This window comes from Grampus griseus (genome assembly GCF_964374135.1).
Source record: "Grampus griseus genome assembly, chromosome: 15".
Taxonomy (NCBI): domain Eukaryota; kingdom Metazoa; phylum Chordata; class Mammalia; order Artiodactyla; family Delphinidae; genus Grampus; species Grampus griseus.
The window spans coordinates 31,338,387-31,365,665 of NC_139009.1; the positions used below are offsets into that span (position 1 = coordinate 31,338,387).

At 43.5% G+C, this 27,279-nt stretch overlaps 1 protein-coding gene across 1 annotated transcript in view; it reads left to right on the plus strand.

Annotated features, from left to right (window-relative positions):
• TMEM178A (transmembrane protein 178A) overlaps positions 1–27,279 on the plus strand; it is a gene marked incomplete at both ends in the record, with an annotated part of 48,962 nt that overhangs the window by 17,187 nt on the left and 4,496 nt on the right. Inside the window, 2 exons of the mRNA XM_082671789.1 lie at positions 18,363–18,476; positions 21,259–21,396. Of these exons, the coding sequence (XP_082527915.1) occupies positions 18,363–18,476; positions 21,259–21,396 (252 nt within the window). The remainder of the gene's footprint in view (positions 1–18,362; positions 18,477–21,258; positions 21,397–27,279) is intronic.

Here is a 27,279-nt window from a genome sequence, read left to right on the forward strand (position 1 = left end):
GTTTTCCAGATTATTACCTTTTATGATTATTTAGAGCATCAGAAGGAAAGGGTGAGTTTTCCAGAGAGCCAAAACCTACCTTTCTGTGCCTCAAAAACTTGTTTTTATCTGACTGGATGGATATATTATTCAATGCATTACGCACATCTCTGCTTTCTGAAACAGAGAGCACTAAATTTAACTTTCGCTGAATGACTCAAGGTTGTTGCTATGAACTATGATGTAATAGCCAGGTCCCCTTGGGGAACATAGAGGTGTGTAGAACTGTGTGCCTCAGAACCAAATGACGCAGCACACTGTCCTTTACACAGAAATGATTGTGAGGTTCTGATTTTGTGTGTGTGTGTGTGCTGCTTTTCTAAATATCACTTCTTTCTGTTTCCGTTGTCTGTCTCGAGCTGTCCCTTTTTGTATTCCGCTTTGCTGCTTCTAGTGGGCTAGGAACAGGGGGTCATGGATGAAGCAAGCTGGAATTAGGTCTGAAGTTAGGGCAAACGGTCACCAGGTGAGAGGTTTCGGGAGGCAGCCCTGAGAGTGGCGATTCGGTGACTTCCTCAGGTCACTGCCTGAGGCCTTTGGGGTGTTCTGTGTCACAGTAAGCGGCCCTTGGATAAGTACAGTATCGAGGTGTCTGGCTCTTCCTGTTTATGGAATGATGTCATGTTTGTGACCATCCTTCCTAGAGGAGAAAGTAAGAATGAGAGCTGGGCAGGAATGCCATAGCCCAAGGGACTACAAGAGGGCTCAGAAATAGAAGCGTGTCAGCAGGAGGGCAGGTGTGCGGATCCATGACACTGTCCAGGTGACTGACCGGCAGGGCCAAGCCTCATTTATAGGGCGTCCCACAAGGTCATCCTGTTCACAGCCTTGGCTTGCAGCCATTCTCCACCATGACAGCCCATTACTGCCTTCTTTAGATGAAGCAGATACAGGGGGATTGGCAGTGGCAATGTTGAATTAGGACCCATGGATGCTGAACTTCTGGTTAATTGTTGTTCTTTTGATCCTCGGGACCACTTGCGGGTTACTTAAGGAAATGTAAATCGATTATTCATTTCTGTGTATTTACACGTACGTGCAAAATACAGTGTCATCCATTTCAGCATAAACGTGGACACTGACTAATTTGCACTTCTTTAATCTGCAAGCTTGGCAGTTTGGGGCGGCCTCCTACCTCCTCCATCCTCCCTCCCCACACTCTCCCCTCTCCCACCCAGCAAAGCCAAGAATGTTATTTTAGGCTGTAGGAGCCATATTTAAAAAATACCACTGGGTTTCTCTAAGCTTTTCAGAAGTTTATAAATGAATGAATGAATGAATGAATGAATGTCACATGGGCCAGTCTCCTGTGGGGCTCTCTTTGCTGTGTTTTCTGGGCACTCATGGGAGAAAAGCAGTCAGGCCTGGTGCTGTCCTGGGGCTACAGCTCCCCTGCCCAAGAGGGGGATAGGAGCTCATCCTGGGCAGGAGGAAGCCAGGAGGGTCCAATATATGTAGCTGTGGCTTCATCCAGGATTGTGTTTATGTTAACTCCTGGGGGTGTGGGGAAAAGCCAGAAGATGATTGGTAATTAGAGAAACAGGACTGTGCCACCCATTTTGGCATGGGAGTTAAGTGAGCCACCGTTGTGTCCCACTTATGCTAGAATTTTCCTCTCTTTTAACACCATCGGGAAGGATGAGGATGGGTACAGTGTGGAAGCAACATCTGCTTTCTTCCCTTTTAAGGCTGGCCCCTCCTGACTTCTAGAAAAATACTGCCATAATCGCTCTCAGGATTCTGGAATTACAGTCCTTGTAGCAGTGCAGCCTGAGGCCTTATTTATCCACAGCTTTGACTTCTTCTTTACTGATTTGGGCTGATACTCATGCAGTCTGTTGGGCTGGTTCTAATTATTTTGGCTGTCTTAATTATTGGATTGTGCATGACCTGTTACGTTAAAATAATTTCTCAGCAAAAAAGAATTGAACCAGGTCAAGAGTACATGCATCTACCTAGTTCCTGTCTGCTTCTGCCTCTAACACTTTGTGTCATATTAAATGAATCATTTTGCTTCCCTGTTTTTCATTTTTCTCTCTGTGAACACAGAGAGAATGATGTTTACCTTGTGACTTAAGATTTAGGGTCGCTAAGTGTCATACACTCTTGAAACGTAAATTGTTGCTATCGGTTTGATAGGACCATTCATGCTGCGTCCATGTAGTCTACATCTTCCTTTCTAATTATGAACTTTCATAAACACACGCTCATGATAGAAACTGCAGAAAACTGCAAAGAAGAAAACAAAAATCAACTGTAGCCCTCCAACTTAGTTATAGAATCCTGTTCAAAGTTTGATTTCTTTTCATCCAGTCTTTATGCAAATATATATACAAAGACATGTTTCTATAATATGCTATATACTGCTTTGTATCCAGCATTGAGCCACAAGAATTTTCCAATTGTAATCATTTTTAATATCTGCAAAGTATTTTAATATGTGGGTGCGTCGCCTTCTAGCTAACTAATCACTAGTCTCTCCTACTCGAGCCTCTCCTCATATCCTTTTTTGTCTACCTGACGGAATCATCTCCCAGAAATAAAACTTGATCCTATCACTTCCCTGCTTAAATCCTTCTGCAGCTCCTGATTACTTGCTGGATGAGGTCTCGCTGTGTGGGGGAAGGAGCTTTTCCTGCCTGGTCTCTGCCAACCTCTCCTCTTAGCTCTTTACTTCTCATCACGCTCTATCTCACACAGCACCGAACAACCTCCTGTCTGTCAGTTCCTCTCAACGCTCCTTACCTCTGCACCTTCCCTTTTGCTCTTCTGCCATCTGGGATGCCCACTCCTGCCTCTGATGCCACCACCCCTGTGACCTGGCTGTCTCTGGCTCCTTTCTAAGGTTCCCTGCAGGAGGCCTTCTCTGCCTTTCCCTCGTCGGGAACCTGTTTCTCTGGACAGTTCTGTAATGACTTGCTTGGATCCATCACTCAAATGACTCTGGGCCCCTCCAGTGCATTCTCCATGCTAGGGCAAGAGGGAAGTGATTTCTGGCCGGTTTGTTTTAAAAAATCGATTCTGATCATTGATTCTGGTCATTTACAATCTGGGGTGGCTTCCACTGGGGCTCACAATAGAGGCCAAGTCTCGATCCACGTTCAGGCTCTCCGCGATCCAGCCCCCGTCTTCTTCTCCAGCGCCATCTTCCCTGATATCTCCTCAGCCCAGTCTCGCAGGCCTTCCTCGTCAAAGCCCTCATACCTGCCCTTCCTTCTGTTCCGCGAGGATACTTCTGATGATCCTTGGGACCTCAGCCTTCTTGGACGGCCTCCACCTTTCCCTCAGCACTCAGCCACCCTCTTCTGTGCTCTCAGAGCACTGTGTGCTTCTCCCTTATGTCAGAGTTGTGATTTGGCATCTGTCTGTGCTATTATTTCCATAATGCCACTGTCCTTCACTAGACTTTAAGCTCTCTGAGGGTGAGACTTGTGTTCGTTTTCATTTATCGGTAGGATTGGCTTGGGGGAAAATCGCAAGGTCCAGTAGCTGACGTTAGAAAGGCTACCAACAAATCAAGCTAGATGAGACCAGGTCCGTCCCAAGTCACCAAGTGGGGCAATGCCAGACGCATGGAGTAGAGGTGATCTCCTATAGTTCTTGGAATAGCCTATGAAATCAACATTATCAGCCTCATTTTAACTCAGACTCAGAGATTTTCATGACGGTAGCAGGGGGGAGGGCCATAATTTAATGTTAAGTCAACCTCGAGGAGAGGGGGCTGTGTGGAATGAAGAACATGCTGGTCCAGGCTGTCTACTGGGAGGTGACGGACTTCCTGGTGTGTGGTGGTGGAGCCCCAGTGTTCGTTTGTGTGTCTCAGGATGCATTTGGGCAGCTGGCTGGCTCGTTGTATGGCCTTAAACCAGCCAGGCAGAGAGAAGCGGTGCGGCCAGAAGCAGGGAGCCCTGCAGGGGCTGATTTTATCTCTGCACCTTGGTGCTCCTGGGAATTCGTGGTGTTCTCTGAGCCCTTTTGCATGTGCCCGATAGAAGTGGGGGCAGCTGTTGGCCAGGGTCCCAGGGTCCTCGGAGGGCACAGTGCTAAATCCCGAGGAAGAAGTCCCCAGGTGCTCAGACCTGAGCAAACGCAGGTACTTCTGAGCCCTGCAGGGCAACGGAGATGGCCTTTCTGCTTCTAGTCCCGGGCTTTTAAAGTTACCCCCAGAGGAGGCTGGGGGCTGTGGAGGCCCTGGGACACCGGTGATCCAGCCTCAGGCTTTGCAAACCAGACAGAGGCAGAACAGAAGTCTCTGTAAAAAGAGATTAATCCATAAAGGATGCTGCCAGAGAGTTTTAAAGCATTTCTTCCGTATTTCCTTAAATTAGGTTTTTCTTTTAATTACCTAGTTATCCTTCAGAAACTTGGAACGGCCCCACTCCTTATCAGCATATTCCTTGTCAATTATGCACGGGCTCAGGCTTATGGCGCTGAGGGTGATGCTTAAGTATGAGGCAGCTGGAAGTTCTTCCCCTTGGGCTGAGGGGAGTGATAGGAATGCTAATGGGCTGTAGCTCTGGGCTGAGCTGGCAGCTGAAGGAGAGGCCTCCCTGAGCACAGGGCTAGGGAACCGTGTGGGGAGCAGAGGAGAGGCTCATGGCCTGGCTGCTGACCCAACTGGATGAATGGGGGCTGGGGGTTAACCTGTAATTTTTGTGATTCTGATCAACTCTGCCTGCTTCCTGGGTTCTTAGCACCGTATCCTCAAATAGCTGATTGAAGTGATGCTTAGCAAAACTGCCTATTGGCACTTTTTTTTTTTCCTGCCCAGTTGTCTATGCCATTCATGCTGCTTGATGTAAAATTAGGGTCGGAAACATTTCGTGGGCATGTTTGGATGAGATGCGGGCTGAAATGTGGGGTGTGTGTGTGTGTGTGTGTGTGTGTGTGTGTGTGGGCACGAGCACCCACGTGTGCGTTGTAAGGTGCAATGAGCCCTGAAGTAAGTAAGCTACAGCTCTGGACTCTGTGCAAGGTATCTTGTCCTGTCCTCGTCCGCAGACAAGGACTTGTGACCACTAGATGTGATAAGCGCAGGTGGAAAACAGAAAGAGAATTAAAGCTCTCCTTCACGCTGTCACTGGAACTGGACCAGAGGTACATTTGTGTTTCAGGCTCAAGCACCCGACGGTTATCTTGGCTGCTTGAACTATGTGGGTAGGTGGGTAGTTCTGGTAGGAGAAAGGATGGGGACTTCAGTTTGGAGTGTGCATCTGTGGGGTGGGCCCTCTCCGCCTTCCCTCCAACAGAGATTCCCTTCGGAGGCGGGTTCCACTTGGCCAAGGAGGAGGTTCACCCCTCCAATCCTCGCTTTAGGTATTGAATCCCAACACCGCTCCCCCAGTTTGGGACCTAGGTGGGTCTGGGGCTCTGGGATGGAATCTCTGCCCCAAATGGCCCTCCTTCCCGTCCATGATTCCCACACCTTCCTCTGTCTTCCCAGCCACTCCTGTGCCCCTTTTGTGTTTCCTCTGCCTCGGTCAGGGGTTTAGGCACCTGAAAACCTGCTCGGCAAGCAGGGAAGGAAGTCTTTGCCTGCAGCGCTTTAGACAGTCTTTGTTTGTGCTTCCTTGTGAGTAGAGGGCAGTGTGAGAGCAAAGGGGATGGAAATACACAAATTAATATGACGAGAAAAGCGATGCCACGCGTCAATCCGTGCCCGCCTGCTCTGTCCTTGTTCACTTAAGAGGACTAATTAGGCATGATCAGATGTAGTCATAGTGACTCTCATCTGACAAAGTCTGTTAAGATGTCTAAGAACTGGTTCTGGAAGCAGATGCAAATTCAGTGCCAGCTCTGTCACTCGTTAGCTGTGGGATTTCAGGCAGATTATTTAACCTCTCTGAGCCTCCGTTTCCTTCTCTGTAAAATAGAACCTATCCCATGGGGGATAGAACCTGGCACATAGCAAGTTCTCAGTAAATTATCATCATCACTATTTAGCTATGTGCCTTAGTTAGTGCCTTATTTGTGAGAGGGACAGGATATCTGCCTTATGTAACTAACAAGGATGCGGAAGAAGGCACTTTCAATACAGCATCACAGTCCGTACAATAAATAAGAGCGTGATTATCATTTTCCTATAACTACACTAAAGCAATTCTGAGGGTCTCAAAAGTGTGCTTATCTGGCTGCAGATTTATGTCCTGATTTAGAGATGCCTGGAGCTGTTGCAGGAGCCGGAACACATGGGAAATAGTGTAAAAGCTTCTAGAAACAACGGTCCTGTCCTGACTGTCATCTTCCTGCCGCTGCTGCAAATGGCTTTGAGATTTGGCTTCTTCTGCTGTAAGGTTCTTGCACTGGAAGGTGGTGAGTGCCATCCTCAGCTCTTGTTGGAGCGAATCCTTGATAATTCATCCAATCTGGAGATTGTATTGCTCCTTTGCTTCTTGTCTCTGGCACCCACCAGGCCACCCAGCTATGAGAGGGTGGACTGAAGTATCGCTAGTAAAAAAGGGAGTGAAGTTCGAACTTGTCAGTTTTGCTTAATCATTGCTTAGCCTTGATCATTACTTAGAAAAAGTTGAAAATATCGATTAAAAACAGTTTGTACTGTTTTTGGAAATTGATTTCAATCATCTGTCAAAGCCCAGGAGTACAATTCTATCAGTGATCCAGCAATAGAATAGGCTTTCCCTTTAGATCCTGAAGGCTGGCTTTAAAGGGGCTCCTAGTTTCCATTTATCTTGATGTGTATCTGTGACACCTCCCAGCATAAATCCAGCAGCTCATCTGGTGAAGAGGATACAAGAACATTGTTCACGGCAGCAAATATGTTTAAATGTTTTCACAGTCTGAGCAAAGCTATTGCCCTTGTCTATATTTTCATAAATGAGCTCTACCAGACGTTGCTTTCCTCATCTCCAGGTACAGTAGCAATTAGTCAATTCAGCTCTATCCAGGACTTACCTTCATGAAGGAAACAAACTTTTGAAAGTGTAGCTCAATTTGAAGGATTCTATCAAGGCACCTGGAAGGGGCCAAGAGTGCATTATTTTTGTTTTGTTTTGTTTTGTTTGCGGTACATGGGCCTCTCACTGTTGTGGCCTCTCCCGTTGCGGAGCACAGACTCCGGACACGCAGGCTCAGTGGCCATGGCTCACGGGCCCAGCCGCTCCACGGCACGTGGGATCTTCCCGGACCGGGGCACGAACCCACGTCCCCTGCATCGGCCGGCGGACTCTCAACCACTGCGCCACCAGGGAAGCCCGAGTGCATTGTTTCTAAGGATCATTTGCCCTGGGACACTGCCAACACGCTCTAAAGTGGGCAGCCTTTCTCCAGTACGCTGCTCTTTTCTGAGTACTTGGGAAATTGCTAAAGTATCAGTATTTATAGGTCATCGTGTGGCAGGTGGGAGATAGCTTTCTCCCTCTCTCTCTCTCTCCCTCCCTCCCCCCTCCCCATTTCAGAGTTGTTGTTTAGTTGCACTTTGTTACTTTTCAGTTTTTGTGGAACTATATTGTAGATTCAGAAAGTAGGTCCTCCGCCTAAAAGTCACTTGCTGAATAAATGTTTGTTGGACAGATGAGTAAGTGAAAGAAAGAATAAATGGTGAGGTGATTGACTGTTGTTGGCAAAAGGCAGTGACTGACACTTGGCCACTAATTTTTTTTCGCCAATGCTGAAGATGAGGACAAAATTACTGCTGTCCTTCAGGTCAGGACTCATGCTTCACTGGTCCTGCTTATGAAGGGGGATGGGAGGGGAAGGGGTGGATAGACACTGTCCTTTATTAAGCATCAACTATGGACTTGGCGGTGTTAGGACACTCTATGTATGTTATCTCGTTTGATCCTCGTGACAATTCTGTGAGGTTTTATTACCTCTATGTTACAGATGAGGAAACGGAGGCTCAGAGTGGTCCAGGTTATTGTTCTAAGTCACGCAGCTGCTTCCAAAGCCAGCATTCTAGTTTGCACTCTTGCATGCTGCTTCTTATACGCACATGTTAAATGCAAAAAAAGCCCCACATTCCCAAGTTTCTCCCAATATTTAGAGTGTAAATGTTTAACCTTCCGATTAAAAAATATACATATTCATTCATATTCACACGAATTGAAAAAGTCATGGGGACGGGAGAGGGAAGACAGCTTGGGTTTTCTTCCCACACTGACTATTTGGATGTCTCCCTGAATCCAGGAGATTTTAACTTCAAGTGTGTATTAACAACAGCTTGAGACCCAGGTGCTATTAAGACAGCTTTTGTCCAGACTTTATTGATCTCTCTGAGGTCAGCATGTTGTGACCAGAGCAAGAGTAACTAGAAGTGACTGTTGGCCTGTCCCTGTAACACGGTATCCCCTGTGGGAGGGAAGATACCACAGTGTGTGAGAGTCCTGCATCCACTGGGTCGATGGCTGTATTTGGTTTCACATGAGATGGGGCTCAGGGCACAAGGCATGGGATGGGGTGTCGGTTATTAATGTGTCTGCCTTCTCTCCAATGGCATGATCGTGTCCCCCTTTCCCACACTGGCAACTCTGAGATGGCAAAAAGAGGCCAGGGCCTGTCTCCACATTTCGATTCTCTGATCTCCTGCTAGAGAGAGAAGGTGCAGGGGAGGATAAGAGAATGGGGAGGGAGAGAGAGGCAGAGAGTACCCAGCTGGGCTGAAATCCCCCATTAAGCCGCCTAGAATCACATCCTCTCTTCAGCCTCTAATCGTAAATCCCCAACCCACCAGATACATCATTGACTGTATGCTCTGATGGTTCTGAGAAACTGAGAATCCCTGGCTTGAAAGTTTTAAATATTGTATTAGTTTCTATTGTAGACACAGCAACATAACTAAATTAAAGGACATTTAAATTTTAATTCAGCAAACCAGTCATCATCCACTACCATAACCCAGTGAGAATTTCCACCTTTGTACAGGATCAGGCCTGTTTGAACAGTTATTTCTGGTTTTCTCCACTGTTACTTTTTCAAAAAAAAAACTTGCTGTGATGATGTTCACTCTTTCTGCAATAGGTTGAATCCCTCAGCCTTGGCATTGAACCTTCCCTCTTTGGCCCCTAGAGATCATGTGTTTACAGTTCAAGGAACTCACTTCAGTCTTGCCTTTAAGGAATAGTCCAGTTGTCTGGGTTTGTTCAGGTAAATAAAGTAGCAGCAGCAGAAGTAGTAACAGTAATAGTAGTAGTAGTAATAATAATAATAATGGAAGCTTACAGTAATAGTATTATATAAGCATTATATTATGTAAGTATGGTATATTGAATCCTCCTATGAGATAGATGGACTATTACTGTCTATATACTACAACTGAGGAAACTGATACCCAGAGAGGTTAAAGAACTAGCCAGAGGCACACAGCTAGTGAGCGGTGAAACCAGAATGCAAATCCATGCTGTCTTGCTCCAAAGAGAGTACAGAGGGAAAACAAATATAATTATATGCTTCTAAGAAGTTGATTCTCCATGAGTAATAAGAAGTAATTATAGCAGAACATGCTAGTATGTTGTGGAGAAAGAATCTAAGCAAAGAATAACATTCACACCTTTCAGACACTTGCGGTATCACCCCCTCTTGCTCTTAGTTGCTTTTGCTTTAATTGGAGTCTTATTCACCTTCATCTGGAAATCTCCTCTCTCCAGTACAGAAGCCACCAGCCACATGAGACGACTGAGAGCTTGAAATGAAAGACTTGGTGTGAAAAAAAGCGTGTCAAATACCTCATTGATAATTTTCAAAATCTTGATTGCATGTTAAAATATATTAAAATTAATATCACCTGTTTATTTTTGTAGTGTGACTATAAGAAAATTTAAAATTGTATATGTGACTTGCATTCTATTTCTACTGGACGTCAACACTCTAGATTTACTGATTTTATACCTTTCTCCTTTCAATTCTGAAGACTTCATGATGGGTTTGCCCTTCAGGACTGGTTTTGGTCATCTGGGGCTTAAAAGTCATCTTTAAGCTACTAAGCTTACTGTACTTAGTTTATTTATCTAAGCGAGGGCTGTTCATACTCATTCAAGGAGGTGATGAGGAAAACCTTTTCTTTTGTTTGTTTAGCACCTGATTCCCTCAGAAATTAAATCTCATGGACAAGAACATGGTAGCCACCCTGGCCTGTGTGCCCCACAGTTGATCTTTCCTTTTAAATTGGGATGTGCACAGGCAGAGCTGGTAGGAAAAGCGTTCTTCATTTTTCTGCCCACGGGCTAGTTATGGAATTCCAAGTTGCCTTTGAAATGTTTTAGGAAACAATGCAGACTGTTCACCGACACTTTCATCTGCTAGAGGACCTAAAGCATCAATTATACTGTAGTTGTCAGCAACCTCTTAAACGTCATGGATCCAGAGAGAAGTCACAGCCTCGACTATTGAGGAACTTGGGACATTCAGGGGGAGGCAGACTTGCTGACCTATTAGGAAATAACGAAGACTGAGTAACTAGAGTCAGATTGTGTGGCTGAGCCTCTAAAATCAAAATAAAGCCAGAGCACGGGGGGAGCTATATGGGCTGCATGCGTGGGGAAGACTTTTTGAATGAAGGCTGTAGGCCTGGAGGGCTTAGTAGGTTGTAGATCGTTCTAAGGTGAAGGCTGTAGGTATAGGAAGAAATGGGCGTGACACTGCCAGGCGACACGTCTGGGAGGGATGGGGGGAGCCCCTGGGGACCAGTCACATGTAAGTGTAAGTGAGCTGGGGGGCAGGGATAGATGATAGGGGCCCGTAGCCTGGGCTTGATTCAGGGGAAGCTGATGGTATGTTCTCGATGGGGCAAAACAGAGCTGGATGATGAAAACCCCAGGCTTATTGCTCTCAGGGACCACCAGAAATTTTCTCATCTCCTGTTTGCCCAAGTGTGGAAGTTGGTACATTGGCACAGCGTTAAAGCTATTCAGTGTACAGTTATGTAGCACCGACCTTTTGCCAGGCACCTTAGTTTTCAGTAAACACATAATTCTCAAATACATACAACGTTACATGATGGCAAGTAAAGCTGTGTCCCACTTATAGTTATCAATTTAAAGAAACATATTAAGCTCATGATACTGTGAAAGGCAGGTGGATATAACAAAAATCTTAAAGGTTTTCATGTTCTGCTTTACGGATGGGCAGCTGAGGCTCCAGAGACCCCAGGTCTTCACACAGCAGGTTTATCTAAGAGCGGTGTGCAGGGTGGGATGGAAAATGGGGAGAGAGTGGCAAAGAGGCCAGTTAACCAGCTGTTGAGGAGTGAAGTGAAGACTCTTTAGGAGTCTTGAGAAGTGGTGAGAATGGAGAGGAAACGTGAGAGCCACTGGTTAGACCCTTGTTCAGGCAGCTGTTTCATGTGTCTGTTTATCTCTCTGTGTACTTGGTTGATCTGCGATGCTCATTTAGGGTTCAGACTCCTAGTGCGTCTGATTGTTCTGTCGGTGAGCGTGGGCAGATGCCGAGAGGTAATTCATAATCCAGCGCTGACAATTATTGAGCCTTAGAGTGGGCCACATCCTGTGCGATGTCTCTCTCGTTCCTCACAATAACTCCATAACGTAACTGCCGTTATTCCCCCTCTTTTACAGATGAGGGAACCAAGGCTCAGAGAGGTAAGGTAATTTACCAAAAGTCACACAGCTGGGAGTCAAATCCGAGTCTGGCTGACCTCAAAGCCTTTAGCCACTGCATATACTGCCTCATCATTGATTGACTCTAATGACTTTTAACAGCATCTTCTGCTGTTTCTCACTTTTCTCCCTCATTTAACCTAGAGTGTGAGTTTCTGTAAGTTAGCTTAGAATTTGATTCCTTTCTCTAAGCATCAGAAACAACAGAAATTCACCAGCCCCTAAGCCCCATTTTTAACCCCTGTGCAGCATATTTTATATATCTTATTCTATGGTTTATATCATCATTAAAGTGGCTCCACTTGGCCCTTTAAAAAGCTAATTAATCACTAAATATAGACCACAAGTTGTTCTTTTCAACCCCCTGCCTGTCTCTTTCCCCCCATTGTGAGATGCCATCTGGTGCTATGAGCTCATGCTTTTTGTGTTCCTTTTCAGAGAGCCAGATTCATTGCTCTCTAAACCCGGAAAGCCAGTTCATTTCAAAGTTCGCATGCATAGCTTTGAAAAAATTTGCATCTAATGCCTCCTTGTGGATTTTCACAGTATCACTCTTCAACATATCGCATGGCATTTCTGTCTTTACCACTGTCTATGTATATATATATATACTTGTCTTTTTACCGAAAGGACTTAATTTGTCTTTGGCAAATTAAGCAACTAGAGGTCTTTTCTGGTGTGATTTTTGTCAAGTTTCATTTTGTCAGTTTTACATGTGTGCTGTAGGAAGCCAAAACTTAATAGCATACTTTACTCTTCGAATCTGTTTCACTTTCTGCTTTAACAGTGGAACAAGTGTTTAAGGAAAAGGAAATAAAAGAGCTAATCACAGGCCTCTGACACTACTGCTGATCTGTCCTTTACTCCTTCTTTCTCTTCCAATTCTGCCTGAAGTCTCTAATCATCTTCCAAGGGAGTAGAGCACCAGGGCTGTAGAGCATTTTCTTGCAAACTCAAGAGAGAAGCTCTGGGTTCCCTACCACACACCCAGTCTTTGGGACCTTTGGGTTACTGCTTGTTACTCTCCAGTCCAGACCTTGTCACTCTTCCCACTTCCTTTTTCTTCTCATTTCAAGTTCTTGGCAGTCTAAATTTAACTTGGGAGCCTACTGGGGAAGGAAAGGTAATTTGGTGATGTGTGCACTGCTTACCTCATTCCTGGCACACGTGTGGCGCTCTCCTGGGGGAGCAGGAGAGCACTGGGCTGGCCGGCTGCCTGCCTCCGTTCTGCTACTCTCTCTGTCCACTGGGATCACGCCTGTTCCCAGCAAGGGGCGGAGGAGGAGATGGGCTCTGAGAGTATTAGCAATGATCTCAAGGGACCACATATTTCCCTGGCACAGGAGTTGGTGGAAGGCCAGCCCCGCTGAGTCCGAGAGGAGAATTCCTCCCCAATCCAAACCCTGTCTCTAGCATTAAGTAGCTTCCGTGAGATGCAGGAAGGATGAAGCCACTAAGTCAGCCACGAGCCAATCCAGTCTCCAAATAATGTGTGTTGAAAGGTATGGATAATATACAAACAGAAGGCTCAGTTAGGTATCCGCTTTGTTTCCAAAAGAGCATATGTTTGTACTAAACTGAAAAAATTTGTTTTTCACTTCAAACTGACAGTTCATTTACTAACTGCGGTTCTCGAACTTATGGTTACCAGGGGGGAAGGGTGGGGGGAGAGGGATAGATTGGGAGTTTGGGATTGACATGTACACCCTGCTATGTTTAAAATAAAATGCCTTTCCATGAAGAAAAAAAAAAAGCTGCAGTTCTCACTACCCACAGAATTAAGATGCATTTCTAAAAGCGTAAGGATTTCTAACTTTCCTGAGTGAGCATTATACAAAGTTTGGGTAACACCATATATGTTAAAAGCTTCGTTATTGCTTTGCACTGTGGCCTTGGGCTAGTTACTTAACCTCTCTGAGCCTCAGATTTTTCTACCTGCTTAATGGAGCTAATAATACCTATTTCATATTTAGCTCATAGGGGATTTTGGTGAGTATCAAATGGATTTTGTCAATGCTTTTTTTTTTTGGCATCTATGAGGTGATTTCTGTGCTTTATTCTATCGATAAGGTACATTACATTAATTCATCTTCATGTGTTGAACCAACCTTACATTCCTGGCATAAATCCCATTTGGTCGTGATGTACAATCCTTTTTATATGTTGCTGAATTCACTTTGCTAGTACCTTGTTGAGGTCTTCTGAATACATATTCATAAGAAATATTTTGTAATATTCTTTTCTTGTGATACCTTTGTTTTTTGTATCAGGGCAATACTGACCTCATACAATGATGTGGGAATTGTTCCCTCCTCTTCTGTTTTTGTTTTTGTATTTTTTTGAAGAGTTTATGAAACATTGTTAATTTGTCTTTAAACATTTGGTAAAATTCACCAGTGAAGCTCTCTGGTCCTGGACTTTTCTTTGTGGGAATTTTTTTACTAAGTTAATTATTAACTCATTCTCTGTACTTGATATAGATCTGTTTAAATGTTCTATTTCTTCTTGAGTCAGTCTTGGTAATTTGTGTCTTTCTAGGAAGTTATCATTTAATCTGTATTATATAATTTGTTGGCATATAATTTTTTCACAGTATTCTCTTATACCACTTTTTATTTCTCTAAGACGGTTAGTAATGTCTTCTGTTTCATTCTTGATTTTAGTAACTTGAGTCTTCTCTCTTTATCTTAAATGGTCTAGATAAAGATTTGTCAATTTTATTAATGTTTTCAAAGAACCAAGTTTTGTTTTTTTAAATTTTCCTTATCTTTCTAGTCCCTACTTCATTTATTTCCACTCTAATTATGTAATCTCTCTCCTTCTGCTTTGGGTTTAGTTTGTTCTTCTCTTTTTAATTTCTTCAGGTGGAAAGTTAGGCTATTGATTTGAGACTTTCTCTTTTAATGTAGGCATTTGCAGGTATAAATTTCCCGGTAAGCACTGCTTTAGCTGCATCCTATAAATTTTCATATATTGTGATTTTGTTTTCATTAATCTCAAAGTGTTTTTAAATTTCCCTTGTGATTTGTTTTTGATGCATTGGTTGTTTAGAAGTGTGTTACTTAATTTCCACAAATTTCCGAATTTCCAAATTTTCCTTCTGTTATTGATTTCTAATTTCATTGTATTGTGGTCAGAGAACATACTTTGTATGACTTTCTTTAAAGTTATTGAGATTTCTTTTATTGCCTAAAATATGGGGTATGCTGGGGAGTGTTCTATTTGCACTTGAAAATTATGTATATTCTGCTGTTTGGTGGAGTGGTCTATAGATGTTTGTTTTGTCTAGTTGGTTTATAGTGTTGTTCAAATCTTCTGTTTCCTTGTTGACCTTCTATCTAGTTGTTCCACCATTATTGAAAGTGGAATACTGAAGTGCCCAACTATTATTGTTGAATTGTCTATTTCTTCCTTTAATTCTGTCAGGTTTTTCAAGTATTTTGGGGCTTTGTTGGTAAGCGGATAAAATATGTTTATAGTTGTTATGTCTTCTTAGTGGATTGACCTTTTTATCACTATAAAATGTCTTTCTTTGTCTCTAATAACACTTTTGATCTTAAAGTCTATTTTGCCTGATGTTAGTATAGCTATTCCGTCTCTCTTTTGGTGACTGTTTTCATGGTATATCATTTTCCATCCTTTTGCTTCCAACCTACTTGTGTCTTTGAATCTAAAGTGTGTCTCTAGTGGACATCACATAGTTGGATCACGTTGTTTTGTCTATAATGCCAATCTCTGCTTTTGGTTGGAGTGTTTGGTCTATTTATATTTTAGTCCATTTATGTTTACCTGTGTTGTAACATTACAAATGTTCTTTGTTTCTTCATGTGGATTCAGTTACTGTCCTTTCATTCAGCCTGAAGGACTCCCTTTAGTATTTCTTGTAGGGTAGGTCTGCTAGTGACACATTCTCTCAGTTTTTATTTAACTGGAAATGTCTTCATTTTCCCTTCATTTCTGAAGGATAGCTTTGCTGAATATAGAATTCTTGGTTGATAATCTTTCTTTCAGTGCTTTGAATATGTCATTCCACTCCCTTTGACTTCCATGTTTTCTGATGAGAAATCAGTTTCTAATCTTCTGAGGAGCTCTTATACATGATACATTACTTTTTTTCTTGCCGTTTTCAAGATTCTCTGTCTTTGGCTTTCAACAGTCTGGGTGTGGAGCCCTTTGAGTTTATCCTATTTGTACTTCATCAAACTTCTTAGATGTGTAGATTCATGTTTTTCATCACATTTAGGAAGTTTTGGACAACTGTTTCTTCAAATATTGTTTTTGTCCCCTTTTCCCTCTCCTCCTTTTTGGGTCTCCCATTATACTCCTCAGACTGGATAATCTCAATTGATCTATCTTCAAGTTTGCTGATTCTTTTTTCAGCCTGCTCAAAATTTTGAGCCCCTCTAGTAAATTTTTAAATTTCCATTTTTATACTTTTCAACTTCAGAATTTCTATTTGGTTTTTTTTTTCTGTCTCTTTTCATACTTTCCATCACTTTACTGATATTCTCTATTTGGTGAGACATCATTCTCACACTTGTCTTTAGTTCCTTGGACATGGTTTCCTTTAGTTCTTTGAACATATTTAAAACAGTTGATATAAAGTCTTGGGTAGGGACTTCCCTGGTGGTCCGTAGTTGAGACTCCATGCTTCCACTGCAGGGGGTGCAGGTTCGATCCCTGGTCGGGGAACTAAGATTCCACATGCCGCGCGGAAAGTCTTGGTTAGGTAAATCCAATGTCTGGGCTTCTTCAGTGACAGTTTCTATGGACTGACATTTTTCTTCTATGTAGGAGCCTTTTTCTGTGTATGTTTTATACTTTTTAATTGAAACTGGACATTTAAAATAATATAGCAACTCTGGAATTTAGATTCTCCCTCCTCCTCAGGGTTTGTTATTGTTTTTGTGTTGTTGTTTGTTCCTTTAGTGACTCTACTGAACTAATTCTGTAAAGTCTGTATCCTTTGTCATATGTGGGCCCTGAAGCCTCTGCTTGGCTAGCTTAGTGGGATGCTAATGACTGGACAGAAGTGTTCTTAACTGCCTGGAACCAGTAAGTCCCCCAGTCTTTGCCAGTGGGCTCTGTGTGTGTGTTGGGGCGTGTGTTCAACTCTACGTTAACTTTCGCTTCCTGCTTACACAGAGCCTCAAGGTTAGCCCGAGGATGAGTATCAAGTGGAATGACAGTTTTGAAAAACACAAATGAGAGCTATTATTGCAGTCTGTTATCTTTTATTATTCTCAGACCAGGTCATTTGCTCTTTGTAAGCACAGGCATTTTCTGACTTATAAACACGTAACTTATATGTAAACACCGAACTTATATGCCTTAGACCTCACAACCACCGCCAGGGGCCTATGTTGAAAAAACAAAGAGAAAAATAGAAAGAGCTGTGAGCTTTTAGAGAATCTGTGGTTTCATAAGGAAAAAAAAAAAAGCTTCCAAAAAAGCAGAGATAGTCCTGGGTAGTTTCTTAGCTGCCTGCATCCGCGTTACTTGGGATGTTTTGTTAAAAGTCAGGTTCCTGGCTCCATCCCATATCTTTTGAGTCAGAATATCTTGGGTTGGGTCCAGGAGTCTACATTTTAAACTAGCTCCCCAGGTGATTCTTATGCATACTGATGATTGAGAAACAAGGGAGGTGATCCTGTAGGTGCCTTCCCATCAGGGACTAAGTGGCTCATGATGTCAACTGTGCTCAAATACTAATCTCCCCTTTCAATGCCTGAGTTTTTAAAAATTTCACTTTTTTAATTACATTTACTCAAATTCCACCAATTAGAGGTTTATTTGCATCTATGAGAATATTTTTTAACAGCTGCCGGAGTGAAAAGATTAACATTTACTCACAGCTCTTTTAAAATTAATCTAATCAGATTGCATTTATCCAAAAAGCTGGCCAAGGTGATTTACAAGGAAAGAAGGAAGTTTTGTTTCATTTTAATTTGACAGGAAGACAGATACTTTCGTGGGATTCAGAAGACTTTAGGGGAAAAATAGGCCTGTGTTAATTTATGCAATAAAAGCATGGATTGAGAGGGAAGGTAGGAAAAGATACTAGATAAAGCAGTGGATACTTGCCCATTTCAAAATATTGTGCATACAACCAGGAAAGGGAGGAAAAAATTTCTTTCTCCTTTCTACTTTTAATATTACCCGTTGTCTTAGAACCTAGAATTCAGATCAGTAAAATGTGTATTAAGGAATTATATCAGCTGCTGCAGGGCTACTTAGGCTCTTGTGGGCTGTCTAGAGACCTAATCACTATTTAAACCACTACGTAGAAGGCTCTTTATTGAAAAATGTCTTCTGGTTTCCAAATAACACACTTCCTGATATACTTTTTGATTCAGCCCATTTGACAGTTTGAGGTTGGATCAAATTTGGATGCGTGAAATTTATCTGTGTTCAAATTCCAAGCTGATTTCTCCCAATCATCTGTATACTTTTAGGCCATTTCTCCTTGAGGAGTTTTGTGTTTAGTTCATACAAATTCAACATTGAAAAAATAATTAGGGGAGTTTAGATTCTTATCAAATTTAATACATTCAAAAATGAAACATGATTTAAAAAATTATTTCACGTTTTGGGTCTTTACTACTCTGACTTGTCTCTATTAATGAGAGTAATCAAGAGATTCCTATCCCCTGCCCCTTCACCCCAGTTTAGGATGCATTGTCCTGCCTTCAGTTTCCAGAATCCTATTACAAATGCATGGACTAGTAAATCACATTTCTTATTTCCTTCAAGGTATTGCACAGCGATGTACAGCTATCAAGTACCACTTTTCTCAGCCGATACGCTTACGAAACATTCCTTTCAATTTGACCAAGACAATCCAGCAAGATGAATGGCACCTGCTTCGTGAGTATTTCTGGGAAAGGGTCAGAGAGGGTCAGAGAGGAAATGGTGTCTTTCTGAACAAAAAGCCTTCCCACCAGCCCTTTCAGATTTGGACTGAAAGATGCTGTGCTGATCCTGCGTGGGCCTCTGGGCCCCATCCGACTTGGTCAGAGACTCAGAGAGTCATTTCACTCTGCCATGGTCACAACTTGTTTGCAGATCAGATGTGTGAGAGTCAGGCATGGGGCTTTGTGAGACAGTGCAGCGAACGTGTCTGCCCTTGTGGCATCGGTATACAAGCCACCTCCTGAGTGCAGTCTTTACCAAACCATGTGGTACAAGGCCCTGATCTGGCGCTTGTCTTAGTAAACCAAGGAGACTATACCTTAGGTGTGTTATTTTAGTCTTCTTTATCCAATATTCATTTTAGTTACTGTGTCTATCTCAGACCTTGGTATTTCTTCTAAAATATCTTTATGAGTGTATGTTGTAATTTTCTCAGACGGTGTCTGTTATCTCCACATCCCGATGGCAGGAACTATCTTTTTTACCGTCAGGAAAATGTGAAACTGTAGAAAGGATTGTGCAGTGTGACACCAAAGAGGATGGATATTTACCTGAAAACTGTCGATTCATGTTGCCTAGGGATAGATAATTCAGAAAAGCAAAAAACTAGGCCTAATCCTTTTTAGTGTTTACCCTAATCAGAGGTTGACATTGTCATTTCCAATGCAATCAACGCAAGGACTTCAGTGATCTTGTTTGGTGACCAAAGTCACTACAGGAAGCCAAGTAGAGTTTCATTTTGTAAAGTCAAGTCTCTCTACAGATCAAAGGGCTCTATTTTGAATCTCAAAGATGTAAATGGAAGCTCTTAAGATATTGCCCACAGCAGTGGTGTAATGTTATAAATATTATGATCAGCAAATTTAGGACTTGGAAAGTCATTGGCTAAAATGTGGTTTATTTCTGAGTAGTATCACTTCCTGAAAATTATCTCTTGCTGGCTGATCTTAATGGTCATTTCTCAGCAGATCTTAGTTCGAGCCTTATCTAAGTCTTCTTACATCTTCATTCTTTATGAGCATGTTTGGAGTTCTTTGCCTTAATCATCTATGCAGAAAGCCACACAGTCACTGGTTTTCGGCAAGAAAAGATCATCACAGGGTCCTGAAAAAGAGCCTTATCTCTTTACTCTAAGAGTTTGTACCCTGTTACTGCCCAGCAAGACAGTACTGCGCATCCTCCTCTTAATCCTCTCTGAGGTTCTCATGGAAAGATGCTTTCAGCAGTCTCAGGCATGGCTTTTTCCAAGAAAGTCACACTTGGTGATCTGTACCGTGTTTACCAGATAAGCTTAGCATATCCCGTACTAAGGCAAATCCCATGTGGATTATATCTGAACCTTGTGCCTTTTAATGGCCATAGAAAATAAAACTCGAACCACAGGGAGTTTAGGAGGTTGTGAGAGAATGGTGACTGTGCTATGATTACACTGGATGTCTCAAAACGACTTACACCTTAATATTAAACAGCCCCTTTAAATGATCAGTGCCCGTGACCCCTAGCTCTGTGATGGTCTACACTGCCCCTTCTAGGCTGCAATGCTCTGCTTCAGTTTAGATGCTCTGAGCTAGAAATGAAAAATCCCTTGGAAAGAAAGGGATGGACCACGTGTGACAAGGGCAAGACTGAAAGCTACCGTGATCCACCCTGTATACATCATCCTGAGTTGCCAGAGGCCACAGGAACACACAGTGAGGTGGTGGCTGCCTGGGCACCTTCGCAGAGCAGCCCGCGCTCACACAGCGGGGTGTGCCTCTAGTCTTGGTTCCATGTGTGTGCAGGAGTGCATGGTCCACCTTGCCTAGACCTGTTCACTGGCTTCAGCGGCAGACTTATGTTTGGGATCTGTTGCTCTAAGAAGGATCAGAGAAATTTAGCTCACGATTTTTAAAATTAGCTTCATTCAAAAAAAAGAGGGAGAGAAATAGAAAGAAACAGCAAAATAGCAGGAGGGTGGGCAACTGGAGTGGAAGTGTACCCATACATCCAGCCAGTCCGTCTCTTGCTTTGGCCTAGAAGGTGGGCCAGGGCCTGGGTTCCTGGCCCAGTGATCACAGTCGTGTTTTTGTGATAGACCAAACTTCTTGTGTGTTCAGTGGGGCTTGGCCCATGGGAACAGCCTTTTCTTAACCTGGGTACTTGGGAGCTTGGGTTGTAGGGCCTATGTTTAAGGGAAGAGGGCCTTAATGAGTAGATGTCCTATATGTGCATGTTGGGCGCTATTTCAGTTACAGTTGCCTTCACTTTCTCAAATCCTTTTTGAAAATCAGCAGGAGGAAGTATAACTTAAAAATAAAGTAATTGGCATCCTTGGTGCGCTCTTTCCCCAAAGTCAGATTAATTACAGCCACTACAGTGGTGGTGACCTATGATTCTGTTGCTCTTTGGAGGATAATAAAGATCTTTTGCAAACCTTCCTCACTCTCAGTTTACTAAGTAACTTGTTACCTCTTACCCTTGTTTACCCTGGTGTCCGCTGGTCTATTTTCTACTTGATACGGACTTCTCCATGGACTCAGAGAGGGTAGATGCTGACCCCTCGACTTGTTACACCCCATCTGTCCTCTTATGAAATACCTAGGAAGTTTATTTCCTAAATCGCCGTGGCCCTGAAGACCCTACACCTGTCCATGTAACGTATTAGTTTTCACAATGTATACGAAGCTCTTCGTTCTCGAATTTTCAATAACTCTCCTTCTTCTGCTTATTATTTTGAATGTTTGTGTTTTGAGATTAGATTTAAGAAGAATCACTGCTGGCTTCCTGGGCATGGCTGTGGCCGTCCTGCTCTGTGGCTGCATTGTGGCCATGGTCAGCTTCTTCTGGGAGGAAAGCCTGACCCAGCATGTGGCCGGACTCCTTTTCCTCATGACAGGTACGCGGAACACCTCTGACACCTCTCCCAGCAAAAGCAAAGGCCTCACTGCAGGCGGCTAGCTTCACTTTGTTATCTATCCATTAATTTTGTTTTCACTTGTGAGAAAAGCAACCAGAAGGTCATTTGGCTTTGGTGGGCAATACAGAATTTAAAGAAAACAACAGTGTTAAAAACGCAGCCCTGATTTCCCCATTGTGGCCCGTTACAAGGTTAGATGGAAATGTCTTGGGTTTAATCTTCATATGTGGCAGGTCTGATTTTTCTGTCCCATTCTTTCCTATTGTGCCCCTAACCCTGGCATGGACTCTTGGCAAACATGGGCCATTGCTTCTCAGGAGCCCTCCGGGAGAGGGTGATAGCTCAGCACAGCCCATGCCTCTGGGCTGAAGGTCAACTCAAAGTCTATTTCTTAGTGATGGAGTCATTGGTGTCATTTTTACATACAAAACATTCATTCATTTCACTCCACAGATACTTTGTGAGAACTTACTATGGACCGGGCACTTCTCTACATACTAAAGACACATAATGATTAAGGCAGACAAAATCCTTCTCCCTTTCTGTTGTGGGGAGACACAAACAATAATTTGTGATAGCGATAAAAGCTGTGAGGACGGTAAAGGAGGTGGTGTAGGGGACCCTCTTCCACATAGGGAGTGCACTGCGGGCAGAGGAAGGAACGCTGCCAAGGCCTAAGGCAGGGATGGCTTGACGTATGTGTTTCGAGCCACAGAGAGACCAATGTGGCCGGAGGGCAGGGAAGGAGAGGACAGTATCCCATGAGGTGGAGAAGCAGGCAGGGGCTTGGATTTTAATCTAAGGGTGGTGGGAACCACCAGAAGGCTTTACGCCGAGGAGTGACTTGCTGTTAAACCAGGAGATTGGAAGGGGGTGTGTGGAGACACGACTATGGTCTTTTCGATTGTCGGGTGAAGAACATTTTTGTCTAAGAAGGAGTCAGCAGCTGAGTTGATGGCTGAAATTGACTGAAGGTGGCTGCGGGGAAGAAATCTTTCTTCCCGCTTTTTCCCAGAAAATTATGTCTGTGATTAGTGAATGCCAAGTTAACAGTTTCACAAAGTACGCTGAGCATCAGGGGTAATAGCACTCTAGATGTATAGCCGTTTTGAATAAGCTTATTCCTGCTTCTCTGGAGTTCTGTTACTCAAGCGACCACAACTGGGGTTTCTAGCACTGCTTGCTGTCATGGTCACTCACTCAAGCCTGTGTTCCCTGGAGGCGGCAGCACCCCTTGGTGACTGGCACCATTTTTTCTGTCTTTCAGGGCTGACAGGTAGGTGGTGCTTTGCCTTCTGGTTGGTCAACCAGTCAGCTCCTGTAACCCAATTAACAGACAGACGTCCTTCCTTCTTTCTAAGTCCTGTCGGCGCCTTTCCGACCCCATGAGATGGCGCTGTAACCAGCAGTGACCTGCAATAACGGATGATCATTGTAAGCGTCCCGGCAGAGCATTAAAAAAAAAAAAAAGTCACCTGGCCTTTGAATAATTCTTAGCAGAAAAACAACTTAGGTTTTCCAGACTTGGGTGAATACACAGAGGCTGCAGGACTGTAGCCCAGGGAGGCTAAAATTCTAGTTTCTGAGGTTTTGGAGGAGGATTTGAACCTTCAAGACCAGCCATTGGGAGGGTGCCTGCCTACAGGATTCATTAAAATCCAAAGTGTAGGGACTTCCCTGGTGGTCCAGCGGTTAAGACTCCACGCTCCCAATGCAGGGGGTCCAGGTTCGATCTCTGGTCAGGGAACTAGATCCCGCATGCCGCAACTAAGAGCCTGCGTGCAGCAGCGAAGACCCAGCACAGCCAAATAAATAAATGAATAAATATTAAAAAAAAAAATCCAGGGTGTAGAATGAACAGGTGAGGGTGTCAAAGAATCATAGAGGCCTGTGCTGTCCAGGGGATTTCTTTAAGCTTAATGGTCATGAAATATCTCCCCCCATTTTCTTCCCTTCCTTTATTAGTTGGGCCCCCATTTTTCTAACTCTTGTCCTCATATACATCAAAGAAGTATTCACGACCCCCCAGCCCTGGAAAGGGCCCACGTAGCATCCTCAGGAAAATGAAAGGAGCTGAGGGCCAGACAAAAGCCTCAGTAGGAGTAGTTTTTAAAGGACCCTTGTAATGTGGGTAATGCATGAATAATTTAGGATGCTCTTAGATATCAGACAATTGTTGGCATGAAAATAAATCACAGGACCATAAAGTCAGGCTCAGTGAGCGTTTCTTGGGAGGCAGAGGGGCTGGTTTGGTTTTAAATGAAAGGAGGATGGGAGTTCAGTCTTGCATTGGCTCAGAGGAGAGCTAGGAGCTGAGTTTCCAAAGCCAGCCCCACCTTCCCCTGCTCAGCCCTCATTCCTGAGCCATCTGTGTAACTCTGGGCCAGACTGGCTCGGGGCTCAGCAGGATTTATCATCAAAAGCCCCTGTGCAACTGTTAAAAACAAAACAAGCAGAACAATAGCCATAGTAGCAAAAACCCATTGCAACCCCAAAACACCCTAAACTTATAAACTTGAAGTTTGATGACCAGTCCGGAAGGGTGGACAGACCTACCACATAACACTGGCTTTTTTTTTTTTTTTTTTGCTTTTTTTTGGAATAAAGGGAAAACCCACTTATAGATCTCACTATCTGAAAAATTAGTTGTTAAAATATTTTCCTTATCCTGGACCAAATCTTGCCCAAGTCTTTGTCTCACTAAAGACAACACCAAAAGGGAGAGAAGTGGCTGTGGTTCTAAAAGGGTAGCTCAGGGCATCCTTGGGAAGGAAATGGTCTGTGTCTGGACTGTGATGGTGGCCACATAATCTGCCCACGTGGTGACATTCCGTGGAACTAAGTGCACACACACACAAGTGAGTGAGTGCATGTAAAAGTGGTGCAATCGGAATAAGGTGGATGGATTGTATCATCGTAAGTTTCCTGGTTGTGCTATTATACTAGAGTTGTGCAAGACGTTACTATTCGGGGAGATTGGGTGAAGGGTATACAGGATCTCACCGTGTTATCTCTTTCAACTGCATGTGAATCTACAATTATTTCAAAATAAAAATTTAAAAGAAAAAAACAACAACAGAAAAAAAGGAAAGAAAAAATGTTTGCCACCATCATCACATGGAAGGTATTGAATATTTTGTTTTCTGGGCTTCCATTTATCATCATACCGTAAGCGTTCCCGGTGGCCTTATATTGTTCTGTGTTCGGTTTGTAATAGCTTTTAATAGCTGCATGTTCTTCCATGGAGTAGATTTGCCACGTTATGTTCCCTTACTGTGGGATTTAGGGAGGTTTGTTTCATTTTTGCTACTACAGATAATCCCTTTCCTTTGTAAACACCAAGATAACTATGTTAATCCATTGCATGAGATAAATTAGCTGTAGGACCTTCCCACGTAGCAGCAGGAGATGAGAGCAAATAGGGTTAAAAGAATTGATTTTAATGAAGCAGAAGTGTCTTCAGCAGTCTTAGTCGGCATCACCCCACAGATTTTTGATGCTAAACTTAGCCTCTTCTAAGGCGCTGGCATCTTCATTCTCTACCTGAATTTATTAGCCAAACCTTCAATGAAGATCATCAGTGATGTGACAGTTTGAGATGTTAAAATGGAAACTTGGAAACAATCTCTCTCCTTAGGCCTTATTGCCTACTGACAGCTCTTGATTACCCACACGTGGAGCAGCAGGGCTGCTGACTGTCACTTCCCATCCCTAATTCCCTGGGGCCTCTCAAGGGGTCCTCCAGCAGGGCCAGGGGCACAGAGCCTCAAATGTAGCCTTTTGACCTCATGTCCTCTGAAGTTACACACACACCGTCACGGAGGCATATCCAGAGATAAGGGAATAAGACTTATGATCCAACAGTGAGGGGCTGCCCTTTACCAGACCACACTGCCTCCTGCGCTGCGAGTGAGCATTTCCATCAGCTTTAAATGAGGCATTCTATTAGATTGCTGTTGTGCTAGTATGATGATTATCATTTGTTAGGAATATAAATATTTTAAAAGGTTAATTTATTCAATGCAAGTATTTTTAAATACAATTTTTATGTCTCTGTAGTAGGGTTTTAATTACCCTTTAATATACTGGGAGTCTTAAAAATTGGATAAAGCTTGATCCTCCCTTGATGGGGGCCTCCATTCCCCTTCATAGGCTGTGCTCTGAGTGGCCACTGCCTACGAGGCAGGGCCTTCGGGTCAGTAGAGAAAGAAGAGACAGCCCAGGCTGCCCCAGCAAAGCTCAGGGACCGGTAACACCCACGCTAGGCCACCCATTGTTTTGCTTCAATACATTCAAATTAAAACAAAGACTCCTCTGTAGGTGTATTGAATTCTCTAGGGTATCCACTGATTATGATCTAAAACTACAGGTCCTTAATGCTGTATCTGAAGCCCTTGGGACCAGGTGCATTTTGGAATTCAGGATTTTTTTTTTTTTTTTTTTTTTTAGTTTATTTATTTTTGGCTGCCTTGGGTCTTTGTTGTTGAGCGCGGGCTTTCTCTAGTTGTGGTGAGCGGGGGCTACTCTTTGTTGTGGTGTGCGGGCTTCTCATTGCGGTGGCTTCTCTTGTTGCAGAGCATGGGCCCTAGGCGCATGGGCTCAGTAGCTGTGGCTCACGGGCTCTAGAGCGCAGGCTCAGTAGTTGTGGCGCACAGGCCTAGTTGTTCCGTGGATCTTCCCGGACCAGGGCTTGAACCTCGGTTCCCTGCACTGGCAGGTGGACCCTTGACCACGGCACCACCAGGGAAGTCCCTGGAATTCAGGATTTTTAAGTTTTATTTTAGAAAGGTAATATAGTGCATGTATTCTATATTATCTAACACCCTGAGCAGGGTCTGAAATCAAGTATACATTAACATTTCTGCAGCCAAACACATGGATATTCACACTAGGTGGGATCAATAAGGACTCTAAATAGCCTATGTCACGTCAGGCCAGATTTGCCGGTCGGTGAGATTGCTGCAATCTTTGGGAAAAAGATCAGATGCTTTTCAGATTTAGTTAATTGCAGATTGTGGGTCTTGTATTTGATTTTTTTAAAAAGTGTTTTCTGTCTCTATTAGTCCTGCCCAGTCATTTAGTTAAGGCAACTTAGCAATGGCTTTTTGAGCAATCTGTGTGAAAATTAGCTTGAGGCGGTTTTTTTCTGGAATTGCAAAGAGGCCAGAATGATGGGCAGGCCGTCTTTTGAAGGAGTGAAAAAAAAAAAAAAATCAATGTTTATGTCTGTGGGTGTTGCAGCTATGTTTATCAAGCAGGCTAACCAGGGTGAAGCAACTTCCACTCCTTTCCGCCTTTCAAGCACATCAAAAGAGGATGGTCAAAAGAGTGGGCCGTTACCCTAACTACACCATACCAGCTGGCCATAGGCACCATGAAGTTTAGGGAAGGAAATTAGGTTGATGATCTGGGATGGCAGCATACATTTATTTCTCTTCTGATCCAAAAATATCCTTTCCGGTCTTGTAATTCTGTGATATCACTGTATCTTCTAATGAAGAACTTTGGCGGAACACCTTTTAATATTTTATACGAAAAGTCGCCGCGTACAGCGCTCTTCAGAACAAGTAGTTACTCACCCTTTTGAAGATGCTACCAGCGGTAGCCAGGACTGAGTTTGGGACTTATAAACCCCTCTCCCCTGGCGCCACCAGCTGGGCTGAAGAGTATCAGTGGTGGTAGCCCAAGGGAACTCCTGGCTGGTCAGGGGAGAAGGGAAAGGGAAGGAAATGTCTAAGAGAAGAAGGGAGGAGAGGTGACCTCTCTCCTCGTGGCTTTTCAGGAATGACCATTAGATTTTGAACTTTTGAAATGCAAGGCTGGTACCTTATCTTTCCATGCCCTCATCCCATATCTTGCATT